At 40.0% G+C, this 23,571-nt stretch overlaps 1 protein-coding gene and 1 long non-coding RNA gene across 4 annotated transcripts in view; both read right to left on the bottom strand.

The window, feature by feature from the left end:
• LOC311598623 overlaps nucleotides 1–23,571 on the bottom strand; it is a 51,961-nt gene that overhangs the window by 24,125 nt on the left and 4,265 nt on the right. The gene's annotated exons all lie outside the window — the stretch shown is intronic.
• Nucleotides 12,628–23,571, bottom strand: part of LOC311598614 (methyl-CpG-binding domain protein 3-like 2B) — a 199,368-nt gene continuing 188,424 nt past the window's right edge. Inside the window, exons 1-4 of one of the 3 annotated variants that reach the window (XM_084783832.1) lie at nucleotides 17,568–17,695; nucleotides 15,929–16,116; nucleotides 14,131–14,268; nucleotides 12,628–13,408 (exon numbers count right to left, since the gene is read on the bottom strand). In XM_084783832.1, coding sequence (XP_084639958.1) covers nucleotides 12,773–13,408; nucleotides 14,131–14,175 — 681 coding nt within the window. In that variant the 5' untranslated portion in view covers nucleotides 14,176–14,268; nucleotides 15,929–16,116; nucleotides 17,568–17,695 and the 3' untranslated portion in view covers nucleotides 12,628–12,772. Of the gene's footprint in view, nucleotides 13,409–14,130; nucleotides 14,269–15,928; nucleotides 16,117–17,567; nucleotides 17,696–23,571 lie in introns of those variants that run through there. The other 2 variants (XM_084783833.1, XM_084783834.1) reach the window with 2 other exon arrangements.

The raw sequence follows: 23,571 nt of genomic DNA, 5'->3' as shown, positions 1-23,571 counted from the left end.
TCAGCTGATTTCTTGCTCTGCTTCTTGACCTAGGGATAACTTTATTAAATCTAGTGTGTTGTAACCTCTTGGATGAAAGCTGTGTGCTAGGGCTGAAGGACCCCCAAACCAAAGGCTGGCTTTTGCAATTCACTGTCTCAAGGATCACAATGGAATCAAATATCCTGCAAAGGCATAAGGAACACAGCAACCTGGGAATGCTATATGTACCATCTTACTTGTACTATTGGAATATTATGTTGTATGGGAGAAAAAAGGGGGCACTTTATGCAAAATTGTTCAATTTCAAGTCATAATTTAATTTATTTTTAAGAGTATATGATTTAAGTGAGCATGAGGAGGGAAGGAAAGAGAGGAGCGGTACCCCAAGGGAGAAGGAGACAGAGACAGAGAAAGAGAGAAAGAGGTAGGAGAGTAAGAGATCAAGAGGCAAGAATCTCAAACCCAAATCTAATTATGGTTTTGCTCCGTTGGTCTTCAGGAATAATGTACCCTGAGTGGTTCTCTGGGGTTTGATACTAAGTCTTTAAGTGGTTAACATGGGTGGTCATAAAAGGAGACCAACATGCTGCCGCTGTCTACAGCATTGCCTTGCACTTGTCTTGTTTGTTTTTCTGGAATCAATACATGTTTCCATTTTAACAACAAGCCCAAGATTTCTCTTATGTGATGGTCATTTGAATCCATACAGGTATTATAAATGTTGTCATATCTATCATGTCTTTACCCTTCTACAGTAGCTGTGCCCTAAGAAGGACGAAGCAAGGAGATTTCTAAGCTGAGGCCATCCTGGTCTACAAGTGAGTTTTAGAAGAGGCAGGCCTATAGATAAACTTTGTCTCCAAATACAAAATATGTAAATAATTCTAAGATGGATTAAAGGAAATTTGACCACAAGGCTCATAAGTGCTTATTATATAAGCATGTTTACAAGGACAGACATGAGTTTGCAATTTATGAAATAGCAATTTTTGTTTTAATACATCAACATTTACTTTTCTTTTGTTTTGTTTGTTTTTTGAGAAATCATCTCACTATGGAGCTGTGGCTGGTCAATTAGAGATCTTATTTTCTCTCCACAATGCTGAGATTAAAGGAGTGCACCACCACAAACAGCCCTGATGAACAGATTTTATCCTCTACATTTTTATCTTCTACAGAAAAGAGTCAGCTTGGTATGGCTGTACAGCTTGTAAGTTCTAATCCAACCTGATCTCCATAACAAGTACCAGTCTTAAAATTTATTTTAAAAAACTATATTGGAACAGTTTTTCTACTTTTATAGATATTTGGAGATGTTGAACTATTGACAAAAATGGATGCACTTCTAATGCTGAAATAAAAAATTCATTGAAATAATGGAGCTTCTGATTAGAGTAGTAGTGTCTTTATATTAGATACATAGACCAGAACATTAAATTGTTCTTTGTAAACAATTTTATGGTTGTTGCTTTGTTCCTCTTTTTGCTTTTGGAGACAGAGTTTCTTTGTGTAATGTTTTTGGCATTTCTCAAACATGCCCTTTAGACCAGGCTGCCCTCAAATCAAAGAGATCCAGCACTCTTAGCCTTCCCTGTCCTGGGATTAATGGAAGGTTTATCTTCTTTAAAGTATATAATTCACCACAAAGAAATTCAATACATAGTGATATTTAAATTATTTCATGCTAAATATAGAATTGTGGGTTTCACTGTGAAATTTGGAATCATAAATTACGCATGATCTCTAGAGAACCAGACCGGTGAAGATAGTTAATATAGCGCCTGCTCTTATTTTTACTTCTCCTCAACTCAGAAGCCTATCCTGCTTTTTTAAAATTTATATTTTATTAAATTATTCATATTACATCTCAATTGTTATTCTATCCCTTGTATCCTCCCATTCCTCCCTCCCTTCCATTTTTCCCTTACCTCCTTCCTCTATGACTGTGACTGAGGCAGATCTCCTCCCCTAGTATATGCTCAAAGGGTATCAAGTCTCTTCTTGGTAGCCTCCTATCCTTCTTCTGAGTGCCAACAGACCACCCCATAGAGGGGATATGGCCACATATGGGGCACCAGAGTTCGTCTGAAATCAGTCCCCACCCTCCACTCAACTGTGGAGAATGTCCTGTCCTTTGGCTAGATCTGGGTAAGGGTTCAAAGTTTCCTTCAGGAATTGTCCTTAGCTGGTGCCACAGATTGAGCAGGATGCCTTCGCCCAGATCCACCCATCATAATGTTCTTCCTTTAGGTTTATAGGACCCTCTGGATCTTTCTATTTCCACATTCTCCCTTGCTTCTCTCAACTAGAGTCCCAATGGGAAGTCTTCCCCTCTGTCCCTTTTTCCTTCTAAGTGAAAACTTTCATGAGACATTACCCTTGGTCTGATGGTTTTCCTTTCTGCCTCTTGACAGAGGATTAACTACCTTCAATCCTGTGTACTAAAGCTCTCTTTGCAAGTTGTATGCTAGGGCATGCTGAACCACAACGTAATCACCAGTCAATAATACCCAGAAAATTCTTGGATTCAAGGTGTGTATGAGGGCCTAAACAAAATATAGATTATTACAGCCTACAATCTCAGGGATCACAATTGGATCAAGATCCTGCAGCATCACAGTATAACTCCTTCGTGGAAAAAAAATATATTTATCTGTGAAGGCATAAGTAGTTTTTGCTCTTTCTGTATAGTAAGACATCAATACTGGAGTATTTTTTCTTCAGTGGATTATTTATTGAATACAAGACACTCTTAAGGACACTCTGTTATGCTTGCAGTGGAGAACCTAGCATAGCTGTCTTCTTAGAGGCTCCGCCAAATATTAGATCCAAACAGATGCTGAGATTCCCAGCCACACTTTATGACCAAACTCAGGGAAACTCTGGAAAAGTAAGGGGAAAGATAGCAGGGCCAAGAAGGAACAGAAATTCCACAGGGAGTCCAACACAGCCATGTAGGTCACCTGGACACAAGGGCACATTTGGAGACTGAAGCACCATGCTGTGAGGGAGAGAGTTGGGCTTGGAGAGCAGCATGGAGGGCAAAGGTTTAAGCTGATGAGACAGAACTGTGACCTGGAGTGGTTCCTGGGCTGGGGAGTAAGTTTGCTGAGCTTTTTCTTGACAACAGATTCTTCCCTGAATGCTTCCCCCAGGATCCTTGTGACTGAAGACCTTGCAGGATGAGTGTTGACACCCCAGCCACACTCCTGAAGCTGGCAAGGCAGGCTCTGCTGAGAGATGAGGTCTTGGCCATTTCATGTCTGGAACAACTGCCTACGGAGCTCCTCCCAGCTCTGTTCAAGGAGGCCTTCACTGGCAGACACACACTGGTTGTGAAGGCCACAGTGGCAACCTGGCCTTTCCCCTGTCTCCCTGTGGGGGCATTGATGAAGTCCCCAGACTTGGAAACCTTCCAGGGTGTGCTAGCAGGAACAGACATGCAGCTGAAAAAGAAGCATCACCCCTGGTAAGCAAGAAGTGAGGTACTTGAAAACGGAGGAGATGGGTGGTGGTGTGTGAGATGGTGAGGTCAGGGAGCAGGGCTTCTTCCTGAGTGTGTCAAAAGCTTCTGTGATCATCAGGCAGGGATGCAGCAGCCTTAGCGCAAGTGATTCTTTCCTTGCACAAGGGACAGTTGACTAGGGATGGGAGCTTAGAGAAGATGGAACTACACAGTGGAATGTGCCCCCTCTGGTGTTCCCACAGCCACTAGGAATGGGACCAAGGGGACAGAGAGACTCAGTTAGGGGAAAGAAGAAGGCAGGTCTCCACATTCAGCTCAAAGAAAGCTGTGGAGCATGCCTGGGTGCCTGCTGGACACTGGTTGCTGAAAAGAGGCACACTCTAGCCCAGGGGACGAGCTGGGTAGAGACCTGGGTCGGAAAAGCTGGCTCACTGGATGTGGTTAGGTCTGGTCAAATATCTCACAATTCACTTGTTGTACCCACAGGATGGGAAAACTTCAGTTACTGGATCTGAGCACTGAACAGCATCCATTCCGGTGTCTCTGGGCTGGAGCAGAACATGGTGGCTGCTCAGCAGAGAGAGTTCAGGAGATGTGAGAGGAAAAGGTCCTTCCCAGATGCCCTGAGGCAGCGACTGAAGGTGGTAGCTGACCTTTAACTCAGGCCACGGCCAGATAAAAAACAGGCATGCTTCTTGCAGTGGGCCTAGCAGAGACAGGGCTCCTTCCACTTGTGCTGCAGGAAGATACAGATATGGGCTCAGCCTGTGCATGGAGCCAGGCTGATCTTGACTGTGTTTCCTCCGGAGCACCTGGAGGAACTAGAACTGAACCAGAGTGGAATGTGCCCATGCTGGCCCAATTTGCTCCCTGCCTAGGACAGATGAGAAACTTTTGCCTACTCTCCCTGGCGCCCATCTCCAAGAACGTGTTCGGGCTTGGCTCCAGGACAAGAGATGGAGAAGAGAAGTGTGTGTACAAGTTCCTTTCTCAGTTCTCCAGATTCAACCTTCTCCGGCATCTCTCCATGAGGAGAGTCGACTTTCTCAGAGACCGCATGAGACAGGCCCTTGGGTAAGTTAGGATGGGGAGCTGTGAAAACTACTAGTGCAAATCATTGTCTTGGCTTGGAAGGATTAGTGGTTCAGGAAGCCTGCAAGTCACTGGGATGGAACCTTGAGTTCTCACTAGAATGCCCACTTGTTTCTGTCTAGTTGCAGTGTTTACTGAATCATGGTGTCTACTGAGCTCTCATGAAGAAGAGCACTCAAGTGTGCTAAAGAGCAGTAGGCCAGACCTAGCAAGGATGGTTTGTGGTCCTGGTGGAAATGAGGGCCAACCAATCCAATGGGAAGGGAAGAGAAAGGGGAGAGTGAAGTTGGGAGTGGGAGGACTCCCCAGCACTCTGTGGCAGTGAGCTATGTGCTGAAGTCTGTGAGAACAGTACCAGTGCCATGGGTCTAATGGTTTGGGCCAATTAGATCTGAGTCCTGGGACAATGATCACAGTGTGGGTGTCAGAGGACAGCAGAACAACTGTGCAGAGGCTATGATGGAGTCCAGGGTCATGGATCCCACAGGAATCATCCCTAGATCCAATCAGGTCTTTCACAGGTCAATTGGAAACAATAAAATATCTTCCTAAGTTTTCTGCTTCCATGATCTCTAGATGTACAACAGAGCAACATCAGTGGAAAAAACTTACATGGTGCTGGGACACAAACATACTGGCGAATCCTCCAAGGACTCAGCTAGTGCCTTCCTGGTTCTCTTCACGTTCCCCCTGTCTCCAGATGTCTGCAGTGGTGACTGCTAGTCTGTCATAAGATGGTGACAACTGAAGAGACACTGGCATTGTTCCCTCTGTCATCAAGGCTGGGAGTGGTGGTGCACTCCTTTAATCTCAGCATTGTGGAGAGAAGTCAGATCTCTAAACTGATCAGCCAGAGCTACATAGTGAGACCCTTTCTCAAAAAGCAAACAAAACAAAAGTAAATGTTTATGTATTAACACAAAACTTGCTATTTCATAAATTGAAAACTCATGTCTGTCCTTGTAAACATGCTTATATAATAATATAATATATTAACCACTAGCGAGGCTCTAGGTTTATTTTCCTTTAATCCAACTTAGAATTATATACATATTGTGTTTTTGGAGACAACTTTTATCTCTACCCATGCCTGTTCTAAAACTCACTCTGTAGACCAGGATGGCCTCAGCTTAGAGACCTGCCTGCCTCGAACTTTTCAAGGCACAGCTAGTATAGAAGTGTAAAGACCTGATTGATATGACAACATTCATAATACCTTTATGGATTCCAACTACCGTCACATGAAAGAAATCTTGGACCTGTAGTTCAAATGGAAACATTAATTGAGTTTCAGAAAAACAAACAAGACAAGGGCAGACAGCTGCAGCATGTTGGTCTCCTTTCATGACCACACATGGTAACAAGTTAAGGACTAAGTATCAAACCCTAGAGAACCACTCAGGGTACCTTATTCCTGAAGACCAACAGAGCAAAACCATAATTAGATTTGGGTTTGAGATTTTTGCCTCTTGATCTCTTACTCTCCTACCTCTTTCTCTCTTTCTCTGTCTCTGTCTCTTTCTCCCTTGGAGTACCTCTCCTCCCTTTCCTTCTCTTCCCATGCCCACTAAATAAAGCATATAATCTTAAAAATAAATGAAATTATGACTTGAAATTGAACAATTTCGGGTAAAGTGCTGCCTTTTTTCTCCCATACAACCTAATATTCGAATAGTACAAGTAAGGTGGTAGACATAGTATTACCAGGTTGTTGTGTTCCTTATGCCCTTGCAGGATATTTGATTCCATTGTGAGCCTTGAGACAATGAACTGTAAAAACCAATTATTTGTTTGGGGCCTTGAGCCCTAGCACACAGCTTTAATCCAAGAGTTTTCAACACACTAGATTTAATAAAGTTAGCGCTAGGTCAAGAGGCAGAGGAAGAAACCATCTGACAGGGATGAAGAATAGGATGGATTTTGAGTTGAACAGTTATTTGTGACATGGTGTAGAAGTAAAAGGAGCTTTAGCTCTTAGATTTTGAGGTCTTTACTTCCTCTGCCTATGACTTATTGGACTTTAAGCTAGCATGAGTCTTTCTAACCTTGATCTCCTTGGGTGTCTGCTGAGTTAGTGAGCCTTCAGGGCTTTTTCCGTAGGAAAGAACACTGAGAAGAGATCACCTGATACTATCTTTGCCCCTCCGAGTTAGCAGGTTTTCTGCCCCAGCATCTGGCTCCTGAGTCTTTATTGATAAAAGAGTGTTTGGGATTTTCATTTCAAACAACATGTTGTAGCTTTTCTCCCTTCCTTAGCCTCTGTCAATCAGACATCCAGTTTACATGATATTTAGTATACCCTTTAATAAGCCCAATATCTATCAAGTAGTGATCACATGGAAGGAAGGGTCAAAGGATTAGATTCAAGCTGGCCAGGCCTGACTAGCCTAAGGTAAGGCTTTGTAACCCACCTAGTAGCTTTACTAATTTAATTACTAAATAAATGTATGGACCTTCTCTTCTCAATGCTATAAGAGAAGGCATTTCCTTGCTCTGTTGGTTGCTTTTGCATCTGTCCTAGAGTCCTACTGTGGATCATAGTTGTCCTCAAGGTAATTTTCACAAGAATTATATGTCAGAATATTTCAATCAAAACTGAAAATACTACATTTTAAAATATTACTACCCAAGCTGGGCAGTGGTGGTGCACACCTGTAAGCCTCGTGTTTGGGGAGCATAGGCTAGAAGATATCTTTGGTTTCCCAGCCAGCCTTGTGTGCTGAATGGAGTCCAGGGCTCTCAAAGCAACACAAAGAAGCCCTGCACCTAAAATCCTAAATTAATTAATTAAATAAAAAATATAATGCTCATATACTTCTTTTTAAAAAAGAGCTGGAAAGGGAGTGAGTTGGGTATATCATCATCACTGTACATTTATATTTTACACATATGAGAAGTTCTGGGTGGTACTGGCATATGACTTTGAATCAAGCACTCTGAAATAGAGGCTTGGATCCAGCGCAACCAAGGTTATCTCTACAGACCTTGTCTTGACAAATCAAAAGGCAGCCAGATATAGGGGCATATAACTGTAATCCCAGAACTTGGGGAGTAAAATGAGACAGATTTCTGTGAGTTTGAACTCCCTCAGATCTAAAAAGAAATATCTGGGACAAAAGTAAAGAAGAGAAACACAGTCTGAAACCTTCATAAATAAAGATACAACAACAACAAATAGGCAAACCAAAATATAACAAAAAAAAAAAAACTAAAACAAACACATACGCAAATAGAAAAGAGAATATTAGACCAATATTCCTCATGAACATGGATGGAACAATACTCAATAAAAGACTCACAAGTCCAACCAAAGGAAACAGAAAAAATATCATGCACTTTGACCTATCAGCATGTAAACCAGTCATGATGGTGTGGTTAAATAGGCAGAGATCCATCTAGGCAATCCACCATGCAAACAATTCTGGGAAAAGGAAATACCAAAACATGATCATTTCCTTGCATACTAGAATAGCATCAAGCACTAATCCATGCCAAAAATCTAATAGGTATTAAAGACAGAAGGCACATACCTAAAATTAGTGAAGACAATATACAGCAAGCCTCTACCCAACTTCAAACTACATGGAGAGAAAATGAAAGCAATCCCACTGAAATCAGGGACAAGTCAAGGCTGTCCACTCTGTCAAATCTCTTCAATATAGTATTTGAAATTCTACCTAGAGCAATGACAACTAAAGGAGATCAAGGGGATAGAAATTGGAAAGGAGGAAGTCAAAGCATCACTATTCAGGATGATAGTATTCAGAAGTGCCTCCAAAAATTCTACCAGGGAATTCCTATGGGTGAAAACACCTTGAGGAAAGTGGCTGGATTCAGTTAATTAAAAACAATCATTAGCTACCATGTATACAAAGGACAAATGGGCTGAGAAAGAAATTAGGGAAATAACACACTTAACAGTAGCCAAAAATGAAATAAAATGAAATAAAGCCCTTTGTGTGACTCTTACCAAGCAAGTGAAAGACTCTGAAAGAAAAACTGAAGAATTTGTCAGTCCCTGGGAAGATCTTAAAAGTACAGGGATCAGTAGGATTAGTGGAGTAAAAATGGACAATTTCACAAAAGCAAGCTACAGATTCAATGGAATTCCTATCAAAGTAGAAACCTTGTTTAGAGCCTTGATAGAATACTTCTCAACTCCTGAGGAATCTGTATTGCTGATCTGGATCTGTACTATAGAGCAACAGTGATTTTAAAAATGAGTGGGGATAGCATACAAACAGACTGGTGGGAGAATGGAATCAAATTCAAGACTCAAGAAAAGTGACACACCTAAGGACACTTGATTTTGACAAACAAGGTAAAACCATACAAAGGAAAAGAGGTAGCATCTTAGAGAAAGGATACTGGTCTAACTGGTTGTCTACTTGTAGAAAATGCAAATAGATCCATATTGGTCACACTGCACAATACTCAAGTGCAAGTGGATCAAGGACCTTAATTTGAAAGTAGAAACAGGAAATCTAATAGGAGAGAAATTTGGGAAGAGCCTTGAACTCACTGGAAGAGGAGACAACTTCCTGAACAGAACACCAACAGATCAGACGCTAAGATCAACAATTAGTAATTGAGATTGCTTGAAACGGAGAAATTCCATAAAGCTATGGGCACAGTCCAAAAAAAAAAAAAAACAAAACAAAACAAAAAAAAACAGCATGCAAACTGGGAAAAGATCTTTACCAACAGCATATCAAAGAGAGATAATATCTAAAATATATAAAGGCCAGCCTGGTCTACACAGCAAGTCCAGGACATCCAAGGCTACACAAAGAAATCCTGTCTTGAAAAACCAAAAAAAAAAAAAAAGTAGTATGGTTCTTAACTGAGAATTCTCAAAAGAAGATTATCCAAATGCTGAGAAGCATATAATTGCTCAACATCCTTAGCCCTCAGGAAAATGCAAATCAAAACAACTCTCAGATTCCAACTAACACCTATCAGAATTAGTAACATAACAGCCTCAAGTGAGAGCACATACTTGAAGAGAATGTGGCACAAGGGGATCATTCCTCCATTCCTGGTGGGGTGCAACCTGGTACAAACAATTTGGATATCAATCTGGTGATTTTTCAAACAAAAGATACATCTATGCCTCTAATGGACATATACTTACTAGATGCCCCACCATACAATAAGGGTATTTGCTCAACTCTCTTCATAGTTGAATTATTGGAAATAGCCAGAAAGTGGAAACAATCTAGATGTCCCTCAACCACATAATGGATATTGTTATATGAGGTCCATCTACAAAATGAACTACTGCTCTTCACCTGACAAAAATTAAGAGATCATGAAATCCTTAGACAAATAGAAGGGGCTAGAAAAGGTGCTGAGTGAAGTGAACCAGACACAGAAGAACAAGCATGGTAAACACTCAGTTATAAGCAGATATTAGGATACGATGAAGGATCACCATATTGCAACACACACACACACACACACACACACACACACACACACACACACACACAAACACACAGACACACACACACCAGAGAAGCTAAGTAATGAGGAGGAACCTTGCAAGATCATTCACTGTCATTCAGATGGGAAAGAAGAATAAACAGTGAGTGCAGTAAAATAGACGGATAAGGAGAGGAGTCTTCCATAGCTGTCTTGTGCAATACTCTGCACAAAAGGGAATCAGAGCAGAATCTTGTGCACACAGCCAAAATTTTGACAGAGTACAGGAAGTCCCACAGATAAATCCAGGAATAGCAGGCCCCAGAGAGGAAAGGAGTTCCACAGGGTTCCAAGAGAGCCAAAAAAATCTGTACCAGTGAAGTCCCCAAAGACTGATACACCAACCAAGTACCATGCATGGAGAGGACCTAGACCCATGCTCAGATGGAGTCAACAGGCATCTCAATCACCATAAAGGACCTTGTTAAGGGGTCAGGGCTTTCCTTGCCTTGGACTCAGTTGCCTGAGTCCCTTACCAGTTGCCAGTTCCCTTACCAGGACACAAAGAAAGAGGATGCAGGAAGGCCTGATGAGACTTGATAGGCTGGGGTTAATTGATAAGGGAGAAAGGCTCTTCCTCTCTGAGTACTAGGGAAAGAAAATAGGGGAGAGAAGGGAGGGCATGTGGGAAAAGAAAGAAATCAGGCAAGGAGACTTGATTGGTTTTTAGAGCAAATAGTTTTTAATAAATCAATATAAAATTATATACAAGTCAGATAAAAACACTTCAAGTGGAAGTGGAATATCTCATATATTTGGCATTATATGATTTCTATAATGAACACTAAGTATAGATACCATGCTAAAAGTCATACTATAAGGTATCTCCATACCTTCCAAAGTTAGATTCACAAGGATCATAAAATTATTGAGGAAACCATACTCATCTTAATTTTAATGTTATGATAGATTAAAAATTTGAAGCTCAATAATGAACTGAAAATGAGAGCATTCTCTATATCAATTATCACAAGTACTTCTATATGAGAATCCCTGGACTCAGAGAAAATAGAAATCTATGGACTGAGGATTTCCACTCACCTCCAGGTCCCTGGTCTTATCAAAGCTTGCCCTGTGCTTCAGAGAGGCTGTGCCTTCTGATCTCTCTCGACAACAGCTGTACCTTGAAGAAGGGCTCCACTGTGTGACCACCTCCAAGGGCCTCTGAACTGACTGAGTTTTATGCTTCTCAAGCCCTTATATAGAGATCTGAAGACCCCACCCTAAGGGGGAGTTTGTTGCTCTTAGCATAATTGACTTATCTTGTATAATCTCCTTCTGTAAAGCCCGGGGTATACCTTAAGGTTGGAATTTGCCTTTTTGGTATTTGGCTGTAGTCAGATGCCTGAGGCAGGGTTTATCACATACCCTTCCATTGATGAGGTGATAATAAATTTGAAGAAAATACTGTGATGGAGAGATTCGGTAAAATTTAAATTTTAAGCGTTTAGAGACCCAATAGGGAATTCTCTCTCTCTTTCTCTCTCTCAGTCTTTCTCTTTCCTCAACTGTAATGACCTCTCTCTGAGACAAAGTCTCTATTTTGTATATCTAACTATCCTAAAACTTACTGTTTTGCCCAAAATGGCCTCCAATTCACAGAGATCTGCCTCTGTTCCCATGTGCTAAGATCTAAAGCATGTACCACCACTCCTGGGTGAAAAAGGCATTTCCTTTATGGAGTAATTTGAAGTATGAAGATTCATTGTCAACCTGGGCCACTCTTGTTGACAGTCCTCATGACATGGAAGAAGCTTTTGCTTTTTCTGCTTGCCCTCCCTCATGACTTCCATTTATTGTATGTTACTGCTGGGATCAATACAAAATCTGACCTCAGCAGGATTCTAACAGAGACTGGAGACAATTATCTATCCAGAAAGCCTTCAGGTCTGTATTTGTACTGTAGAGTCATCCAATCCCTGGGCTTAACACTTACATGATTCTTGGAATTCTGGTTGTGAGAGAGCCATTGCTGGGCTGCTTGGACCATATCCTGTAATCCAGGCTAATAAGGGGCTTCTTTGTTTTATAGTATCTTATAAGATTTTTTCCTTTAGTATCTCTGACAGTTATGTGGTTCCAAATGTCACATTGAAACCCCCTCTTCTAAAATGTTCAAGCACCAATTTAAAACTAATAATGTATTTAATTTCTTTGAAGGCAAATTATATATTTTGAGTTTAGGATAAGTTTTTTCAGATAAATTTTATCTTGTAGCTCTAGCTGTGGTAGAGCTCACTGTAAATAACAACAAGCTGAAAAATAAAATATAACTGAAAAAAATAGATGAGAAGTTTAAAACCCAGATTGGTATATAATAAAGATTCACTTTTCATACAAATATCAGTAATAATAAATGTGTTGAGGGATCAGAGGCTTTCACTGCCATGGACTCAGTTGCCTGCACTAGGACCACCTCCTCCTTGCAAGATCCCTTACCAGGATACAGAGAAAGAGGATGCAGGAAGTCCTGATGAGACTTGATAGGCTGAGCTTAATTGATAAGGGAGAAGGGCTCTCCCTCTCTGAGGACTATGGAAAGAAAGTAGGGGAGAGGAGGGAGGGAATGTGGGAAAATAAAGAAATCGGGCAAGGAGACTTGATTAGTTCTTAGAGCAAGTATTTTTTAATAAATCAATACAAAATTACATACAAGTCAGATAAAGATACTTCAAGTAGAACTTACAAAGGCCACAATATGTGCTTTGAAAACTTTTAAAATGTGGATTTCTGAAGACCTATGTCTGTTCACTCCCTCATGTTCTCCAGCAGCCTGGCAAGCCTATCTTCCTCCAAGGCCTCAGCCAGTCTCTTTCTGGCTCTCTTCACCTTCCTGGCCTGTTTCTGGATGTCTGCAATAGTCACTCCTTTTCTCTCATAAGATGGTGACAGCTGAAGAGACATTGGCCTTGTTACTCCTGGACAGTAGAAAGATAGTGACTGCTGAGGAGCCTCTTGTTCCTCTTCCAAAGATGGGTGCTGAGCAGGGCTGAACTCTGTGGAAGTGTGCAGATCCTTAACACCACTGGCTTCATCCTGCATTCCCAGTGCACTTTGGTTTACATTGGTATTAGGATCCAGAGGATATAAAATGTTCACTTTCCTGTCTCCAGACTGAAGATCATTCAACCTCAACAAAGCAGACAGCTGCTGGGGTTTCTCCAGGTTCTCTTGGTCTTTCCTTCTCATGGTGATATTCCCAGGGTAAGAAGTTATTCTAGACACAGGCTTTTGGAAGATGCAACTGGTCAACCTCATAGGACCACTGGTAGTTACCCCAAGTCGGGTTCTGGTTTTGGTTTTGGCCCTGAACTTTCTCTTGGCTTCCAAAGCCTCTCTCTTCTCTTGTAGTTTCTTGGGTATGATGCTTCTTCTCAGTGTTCCCTTTGAAAACATAGAAAATGTAAACAGCACAGGATCTCATATACTACTATATATACACAATTGTCAGCGTTTTTGTTTGGTCATTCCTTCATTTTCTCAAGAGAAACAACTCTCAGATCAAGGTATAGATTAAACTTCTCTGTGAAAGTTTCTAAAACTCAAATATTAGGACAGAAAAATGTGGAGGAAGAGGCAACATATTTTGAATCTTTACCAAGGTACCAAAGCTTGCGTTATGAAGGCTGTGGTTATGAGGCTTCTAATTAATCTAGGTCATATGACTAGGGAGGATTAAAAGCTGGGCATGTCTGTCTCTACTAAGCCAGTTGCAAACAGATTTCCTCTGTCTTCCTGTCAAGGTGCATCTCTCAGCTTTTCTTTCTCATGGTCACTGATGTTCCAAATCTACCCTCAGTGGCACACAGGCATCACTAGTGTAGAAGCCCTCCACTCAAGTTTGGGCAAGAACACTAGCTGTCCAGAGAAGGACAAAAACTTGCAGAAATACCTATCATAGATTAAAGTTGTCATTATGGACTGCTGGATTACGTCCTACATTTCTTCCAAATAGTATTAGCAAATAGCAGCTTTCAGAAGACACCAAGTTATATTTTTTGAGATAATTTTATTTTAAAGTACAATGTGCATGAACATAGGGAGCTTTAAGTATAAAGAGAAAACAAGGATGACCATTCCACAATTAATGTGAATTATGTACTCACGATCAAAGGCTGGCTTGGAAGTGAGTTTCCTGAGGTCCCCTCCATGGTTGTAGAGTTTGTTCTTAAAGGCTCCACGGCAGAGACACAGACAGGGTTTGCGAAGCTGCAAATGACTGTCTTTCCAATCTAATTCTCCTTCTATATAGAAAAAGAGAGAGGTATCTTAATTGCCAGGTAATCCCTCCCACAAATAAAGTAAAGCCTGTTCAGACTGTCAAGGAAACTGGGTGTGGTTGTATAGGACTTTAATCTCAGCAGCCCATAGGGAGTGGCAACCAGATCTTTGTGAGTTCAAGGCCAGCCTGCTCTGCAAGGCAGTCCAGGACAGCTAGGTCTCTGTTATACAGATTATCCCTGGGTTAAATAAGACAGGCTTGATAGAGCAGTTTAATTCCAGCAACTGGGAGTAAGAGGCAGGCAGTTTCTGTGAATTTTAGGCCAGCCTTTCACCAGCTAGTACAGGACAGTCAGGACACAAGAGAAGCCCTGTTTCGAAAAACGAAGAGGAAGAAAAGGAGGAAGAAGAGGAAGAAGAAGAAGAAGAAGAAGAAGAAGAAGAAGAAAAGATAAAAAGACCAACTGTCACAGTAAACTAAGCAGGCTTCAAACTCAGAGTGAGCTTCCTGCCTGTGCCTCCATAGTGTTGGGAATAAAGGTGTGTGCCACCAAGAGTGGCATTAAGAAATCTTGAGAGTATAAAATCCTATTGTCACAAAATGCTCAAATCTCAAACCGTACAGAACAAAGAAAACTTTATTATACTCCACAAAGGTAAATGGCCAAGTACCATGTAATGGCAAATCCATCAGAATCACAACAGACATTTGTGAAGAGAACAAAAGGTCAGAAGGCCTGCACAGAGGCCTTGGACATAGCCAGAGACCACCTATGCCAATCCTGACTATAATACCCAGCAATACTAACAATTATTTCACTTAATGAAAATAAGGTATTCCCTGAAAAGCAAAATCAAAACAGTACCTATCCACAAATCAGTCCCTCCACAAGATAATAGAGGGAAAATGCCAACTCACAGAGGTTAAGTACACTACACCAAGGATAACAAAGGGCATAGTTAATTCACTTTTAAAAAAACCTAAACCAGACAAACACACAAACACACTACCACAACCCATATAAAAACCAAATAAAGTAATAGTCATTGGTTAATCTCCCCCAAGGTCAGTAGTATCAAGTATCCATTAAAACAGGATTATTAACCACAGACTTGCTTCCTTCTCACGATCTACTGCCTCAAAATTCCCAGTTAGCACCCAACAATACTGAGTGGTTTCCAATATCTTTTTATTCACTTTCTTAGTCCTATCACTAGAACACAAACATGGTAGGCAAGGTGTTCATGAAGACTCAGACCAAGGAGCTCAATAAAAGTGTAAGGTCAGTAATCAAATGAGTCATGAAATAATACAATTATAATATATTCTCTAAAAGTTTAAAAACCTATTTGAAACACAAAAGTACAACTTCTTTTACTGGGGAAGGTCTCTTATACATAGAATTATGTGATATATACAATGAATACTATTTACAGATATCATGTTAAAAATCAGATTATCAGGTACCTCCATAGCTTCCAAATTTAGATTCATAAGGGGCATAGCATCAGTAAAAAACTGTAATAATCTTAAATTTTAATGTAATCATAGATTAAAATTTAGTAGATTCATAGTGAACTGAAAATAAGGGCTTTCTCTATATTACCTATCAGTAGTACTTCTATATGAGAATTCCTGGACTGGGAAAAGTATAAATCAATGGACTGAGGATTTCCACTCACCACCAGATCCCTGGTCTCATCAAAGCTTGCTGGAAGGTCGGCCGTTTAGCTGAGAGAGGCTGTGCCTTCTGATCTCTCTGCACAACAGCTGTACCTTGAAGAAGGGCTCCACTGTGTGACCACCTCCTAGGGCCTCTGGACTGGGTTTTTTGCTTCTTGCTTTTATATAGAGAACTGAAGACCACACCCTAAGGCCAAGTATATTGGTATTATCATAATTAAATTGCCTTGTGTAATCTCCTTTTTTAATGCCCTGGGCACACCCTCAGGGTTGATTTTGCCTTTGGGTATTTGGCTGTTGTGAGATGCCTGAGGGGGTAATCATTTTTAATAACTAATTGTGATGGGGAGAATGGGTGAAATTAAAAATCTAACCTTCTGGACACACAAGTAAGGAGTCTTCTACCTATCAGCTCTCTCTATCTCTCTGTCTCTCCTCTTCCTGCTCCCCTCTGTCTCTCTATCCAGGTAAGGTTTCTCTGTATAGCCTAGGCTGCCAGGATTGGCTTTGTAGACCATGATGGCCTTCACCTCACAGGGATCCAGCTACCTTTGCCTTTCAATTCCTAGGATTAAAGGCATGTGCCACCACACCCAGGTTCTTTTGAAAATTTGTTTTGTTTTTTTACCCAGGGTTTCTGTGTAAATCCTTGGTTGTCCTGGAATCCTTTTGTAGACCCAGGTAGTCTCAAAATCACACAGATTTGGGTGTCTCTGCCTCTGGTGTTCTAGGATTAATGGCGGGTACCTGCTTCTCATTTCCTCACAGAACTTTCTGTAAATCTGACCATACAGCATGTAGCTAATGAAGCCTCAACAGGCACAAGAGGATGCAAATAATAAGTTGTATTAACCTTGAGTCCTACCAGATAACAATGCCGTATAAACTTCTTAATACTGAAGAACAAGACTGACAGTTATTTTTAAGTATCCATGTAAAGACTACCAATATGCCCATGATTTAAAAATCCATTCCAAAATATTGATTACATCACGTGGACATAAATAATGAATGTACCTTCAACTCTTTGAATGGAGTAAAAATCAGGATTGTAAAGGATGGGCTTATTTCAAACTCAAAATTCTCTTGCCTCAACCTCTCATTATAGCTCCTGCAACACTGAGTCAATTCTATTATCTTTTTATTTACTTTCTTAGCGCTAGAGTTAGAAATGAATACATGCTAGGGAAGTCATTCATGAACTGAGTCTCCAGCAAAGGAGCTCATTAAAAGTATACTATCACTAAACAAATGTGTCCTAAATAAATACACTAATAAAATAGTCTCTAAATCGTTAAAAACATATTTGAAACACAAGAGTATAATGTTTTCCGGTAGAATATCTCATATATGAGGCATTATGTGATTTCTATAATGAACACTAAGTATAGATACCATGCTAAAAGTCATACTATAAGGTATCTCCACACATTCAAAAATTAGATTCACAATTATCATAAAATAAGTGAGGAAACCCTAGTCATTTCAATTTTAAAGTTACAATATATTAAAATATTGTACCTCGACACTGAACTGAAAATAAGAGCATTCTCTATATTAACTATCACAAGAACTTCCATATGAGAATTCCTGGACTTGGAGAAAGTATAAATGCATGGACTGAGGATTTCCACTCACCTCCAGATCCCTGGTCTTATCAAAGCTTGCCCTGTGCTTCAGAGATGCTGTGCCTTCTGATCTCTCTGGAAAACAGCCCTAACTTGAAGAAGGGCTTCACTGCGTAACCACCTCCTAGGGCCTCTGAACTGACTGAGTTTTACCCTTCTCGAGCTTTTATATAGAGATCTGATGACCCCACCCTAAGGTGGAATGTTTAATATTAGCATAATTAACCTATACAATCGTCTTTTTTAAGACTGGGCATATTTCCAGTGTTGTTTAAACCTTCTGTCTATTTGACTGTTGTTAGATTGATGAGACAAGGCTTATCATAGACCCTTCAATTGATGAAATGATAATAACTTGAAAGGAACTTAGTGTGATTGAGAGTCTTGATTAAAAATAGAATGTTTTGGATAGCCAACTAAGGAAGCCTTTTCTCTCTCCTCTCTCTCTCTCCATTCCTCCCTCCTCCCCCTCTCTCCCTCTCTCCCTGCCCCCCCCCTCTCTCTGTGTATGTCTCTTTCACTAATTCTTTCTGAGACAGGGTCTCGGTTATGTATCTCTGACTATTGTCAAACTAGCTGTGCAGACTATACTAGTATCCAATTCAAAGATCGGCCTCTGCTTCCCATGATCTGAGAGCCAAGGCATGTTCCACCACACATGGCAGAGAAAGATATTTCCTTAATTGTGTGAAGTGAAGTAGGAAGAATCACTGTGGATCTGGGTCCCTCTTTCCGTGGCAGTCCACATGAAATTTAAGAAGTTTCAGGTTTTTCTGCATGTCCTCACTCATGCCTGCCATTTTGTCTATCTTAATGCTATGATCCATGTGAAATTCACCTTCATAGAATTCTCTCTCACACTGGAGGCAATTAGCTATCCAGAAATTCTCTAAGACTCCAGGCCAATATTAGTACTGTAGAGTCATCCATCCTCGTGGAATGAAGAGTTGTTGGATTCTGGCCTTCCTGGTGCTGAGACAGCCATTGATGGACTAATTAGACCACATCATGTCATCCAATCTAATAAGTGTCCCTTTTGTTTTACAGTCATCTTCCCAGGTCTGTTTCTCTAGATATCATGACTAATTTATGATTCCAAATTTCACAGTGAAACTCACAATTCTATATTTAGCAAGAAATAATTTAGAAATCACTATGTATTTAATTTCTTTGTGGTGAATTATATACTTTAAAGAAGATAAACCTTCCATTAATCCCAGAACAGGGAAGGCTAAGGGTGCTGGATCTCTTTGAGTTGAGGCCAGCCTGGTCTACAGGGCTTGTTTGAGAAATGCCAAAACCATTACACAAAGAAACTCTGTCTTCAAAAGGAAAAAGAGGAACAAAGCAACAACCATACACTTGTTTACAAAGAACAATTTAATGTTCTGGTCTATGTATCTAATATAAAGACACTACTACTCTAATCAGAAGCACCATTATCTCAATGAATTTTTTATTTCAGCATTAGAAGTGCTTCTATTTTTGTCAATAGTTCAACATCTCCAAATATCTATAAAAGTAGAAAAACTGTTCCAATATAGTTTTTTAAAATAAATTTTAAGACTGGTACTTGTTATGGAGATCACGTTGAATTAGAACTCACAAGCTGTACAACCATACCAAGCTGACTATTTTCTGTAGAAGATAAAAATGTAGAGGATAAAATCTGTTCATCTGGGCTGGGTGTGGTGGTACACCCCTTTAATCTCAGCATTGTGGATTGAAAGTTAGATCTCTAATTGACCTGCCTGAACTCCATAGTGAGACACTTTCTCAAAAGACAAACAAAACAAAAGAAAAGTAAATGTTTATGTATTAAAACAAAACTTGCTATTTCACAAAATGCAAACCCATGTCTGTCCTTGTGAACATGCTTATATAATAATAATACATATTATCCACTAGCAAGTCTCGAGGTTCTTTGAGATTTCTTCCAAAGTTTTCTGCTTCCCTGATCTCGAGATGTACAACAAAGCAACAGCAGTGGAAAAAATTTACATGCTGCTCAGACACAAACATACTGGCGAATCCTCCAAGGACTCAGCTAGTGCCTTCCTGGTTCTCTTCACATTCCCCCTGTCTCCAGATGTCTGCAGTGGTGACTGCTAGTCTGTCATAAGATGGTGACAACTGAAGAGACAGTGGCATTGTTCCTCTGTCAGCAGGGCTGGGTGTGGTGGTGCACTCCTTTAATCTCAGCATTGTGGAGTAAAAGTCAGATCTCTAAACTGATCAGCCAGAGCTACACAGTGAGACCCTTTATCAAAAAACAACACAAAACAAAACAAAACAAAAGTAAATGTTTATGTATTAACACAAAACTTGCTATTTCATAAATTGAAAACTCATGTCTGTCCTTGTAAACATGCCTATATAATAATATAACATATTATCCACTAGCGAGCCTCTAAGTTTATTTTGCTTTAATCCAACTTAGAATTATATACATATTTTGTTTTTGGAGACAAATTTTATCTATACCCCTGCCTGTTGTAAAACTCACTCTGTAGACCAGGATGGCCTCAGCTTAGAGACCTGCCTGCCCTGACCTTTTCAAGGCACAGCTAGTATAGAATTGTAAAGACATGGTTGATATGACAACATTCATAATACCTGTATGGATTCAAACTACCGTCACATAAAAGAAATCTTGGACCTGTAGTTAAAATGGAAACATTAATTGAGTTTCAGAAAAACAAACAAGACAAGGGCAGACAGCTGCAGCATGTTGGTCTCCTTTCATGACCACACATGTTAACAAGTTAAGGACTCAATATCAAACCCTAGAGAACCACTCAGGGTACATTATTCCTGAAGACTAACAGAGGAAAACCATAATTAGATTTGGGTTTGAGATTTTTGCCTCTTGATCTCTTACTCTCCTACCTCTTTCTCTCTTTCTCTGTCTCTGACTCTTTCTCCCTTGGGGTATCACTCCTCCTTTCTTTCCCTCCTCATGCTCACTAAATAAAGCATATAATCTTAAAAATAAATGAAATTATGACTTGAAATTGAACAATTTTGGGTAAAGTGCCCCCTTTTTTCTCTCATACAACCTAATATTCAAGTAGTACAAGAAAGGTGGTAGACATAGCATTACCAAGTTGTTGTGTTCCTTATGCCCTTGCAGGATATTTGATTCCATTGTGAGCCTTGAGACAATGAACTGTAAATACCAATCTTTTGTTTGGGGCCTTGAGCCCTAGCACACAGCTTTAATCCAAGAGTTTTCAACACACTAGATTTAATAAAGTTAGCCCTAGGTCAAGAGGCAGAGGAAGAAACCAGCTGACAGGGATGAAGAATAGGATGGATTTTCAGTTGAACAGTTATTTGTGACATTTTGTAGAAGTAAAAGGAGCTTGAGCTCTTAGATTTTGATGTCTTTACTTCCTTTGCCTATGACTTATTGGACTTTAAGCTAGCATGGGTCTTCTGACCTTGATCTCCTTGGGTGTCTGCTGAGCTAGTGAGCCTTCAGGGCTTTTTCCATGGGAAAGAACACTGAGTAGGGATCACCTGATACTATCTTTCCCCCACCGAGTTAGCAGGTTTTCTCCCCCAGCATCTGGCTGCTGAGTCTTTATTGATAAAAGAGTGTTTGGGATTTTCATTTCAAACAACATGCTGTAGCTTCTCTCCCTTCCTTAGCCTCTGTCAATCAGACTTCCAGTTTACATGATATTTAGTATGCTCTTTAAGAAACCCAACATCTATCAAGTAATGATCACATGGGAGGAAGGGTCAAAGGATTAGATTCAAGCTGGCCAGGCCTGTCTAGCCTAAGGTAAGGCTTTGTAACCCACCTAGTAGCTTTACTAATTTAATTACTAAATAAATATATGGACCTTCTCATCTCAATGCTATAAGAGAAGGCATTTCCTTGCTCTGTTGGTTGCTTTCGTATCTGTCCCAGAGTCCTACTGTGGATCATAGCTGTCCTCAAGGTAATTTTCACAAGAATTATATGTCAGAATATTTCAATCAAAACTGAAAATACTACATTTTAAAATATTACTATCCATGCAGGGCAGTGGTGGTGCACACCTATAAACCTAGTGTTTGGGGAGCAGAGGCTAGAAGATATCTTTGGTTTTCCAGCCAGCCTTGTGTGCTGAATGGAGTCCAGGGCTCTCAAAGCAACACAAAGAAGCCCTGTACCTAAAATCCTAAATTAATTAATTAAATAAAAAATATAATGCTCATATGCTTCTTTTTAAAAAAAAGAGCTGGAAAAGGAGTGAGTTGGGTATATCATCATCACTGTACGTTTATATTTTAAACATATGACAAGTTCTGGGTGGTCCTGACATATGACTTTGAATCAAGCACTCTGAAATAGAGGCTTGGCTCCAGAGCAACCAAGGTTACCTCTACAGACCTTGTCTTGACAAATCAAAAGGCAGCCAGGTGTAGGGGCATATAACTCTAATCTCAGAATTTGGGGAGAAAAATGAGACAATTTCTGTGATTGTGAACACCCTCAGGTATAAAGAGAAGTATCTGGGATAAAAGTGAAGAAGAGAAACACAGTCTGAAACCTTCAAAAATAAAGATACAGTAACAACAAATAGGTAAACAAAAATATAACCAAAAAACCTAAACTACACACGTATGCAAATAGAAAAGAGAATATTAGACCAATATTCCTCATGAACATGGATGGAAAAATACTTAATAAAAGACTCACAAACCTAACCAAAGGAAACAGAAAAAATATCATGCACTTTGACCTATCAGCATGTAAACCAGTCATGATGGTGTGGTTAAATAGGCAGAGACCAATCTAGGTAATCCAGCATACAAACAATTCTGGGAAAAAGAAAAACCAAAACATGATCATTTCCTTGCATACTAGAGAAGCATCAAGCACTGACCCATGCCAAAAGTCTAATAGATATTAAAAACAGAAGGCCCATACCTAAAATTAGTGGAGACAATATACAGCAAGCCTCTACCCAACTTCAAACTACATGGAGAGAAAATAAAAGCAATCCCACTGAAATCAGGGACAAGTCAAGGCTGTCCACTCTGTCAAATCTCTCCAATATAGTATTTGAAATTCTACCTAGAGCAATGACAACTAAAGGAGATCAAGGGGATAGAAATTGGAAAGGAGGAAGTCAAAGCATCACTATTCAGGATGATAGTATTCAGAAGTGCCTCCAAAAATTCTACCAGGGAATTCCTATGGGTGAAAACACCTTGAGGAAAGTGGCTGGATTCAGTTAATTAAAAACAATCATTAGCTACCATGTATACAAAGGACAAATGGGCTGAGAAAGAAATTAGGGAAATAACACACTTAACAGTAGCCAAAAATGAAATAAAATGAAATAAAGCCCTTGGTGTGACTCTTACCAAGCAAGTGAAAGACTCTGAAAAAAAAAAAAACTGAAGAATTTGTCAGTCCCTGGGAATATCTTACAAGCATAGGGATCAGTAGGATTAGTGGAGTAAAAATGGACAATTTCACAAAGGCAAGCTACAGATTCAATGGAATTTCTATCAAAGTAGAGACCTTGTTTAGAGACCTTGATAGAGTACTTCTCAACTTCTGAGGAATCTGTATCGCTGATCTGGATCTGTACTATAGAGCAACAGTGATTTTAAAAATGAGTGGGGATAGCATACAAACAGACTGGTGGGAGAATAGAATCAAATTCAAGATCCAAGGAAAGTGACACACCTAAGGACACTTGATTTTGACAAACAAGGTAAAACCATACAAAGGAAAAGAGGTAGCATCTTAGAGAAAGGATACTGGTCTAACTGGATGTCTACTTGTAGAAAATGCAAATAGATCCATATTGGTCACACTGCACAATACTCAAATACAAGTGGATCAAGGACCTTAATGTGAAACTAGAAACAGGAAATCTAGTAGGAGAGAGATTTGGGAAGAGCCTTGAATTCATTGGAAGAGGAGACAACTTCCTGAACAGAACACCAACAGCTCAGATGCTAAAATCAACAATTAGTAATTGAGAGTGCTTGAAACGGAGAAATTC

This window comes from Acomys minous, assembly GCF_964271855.1.
Source record: "Acomys minous genome assembly, chromosome: 5".
NCBI lineage: Eukaryota > Metazoa > Chordata > Mammalia > Rodentia > Muridae > Acomys > Acomys minous.
The sequence above is the reverse complement of the archived record's forward strand: the minus strand, read 5'-3'. Positions and strand labels throughout refer to the sequence as shown.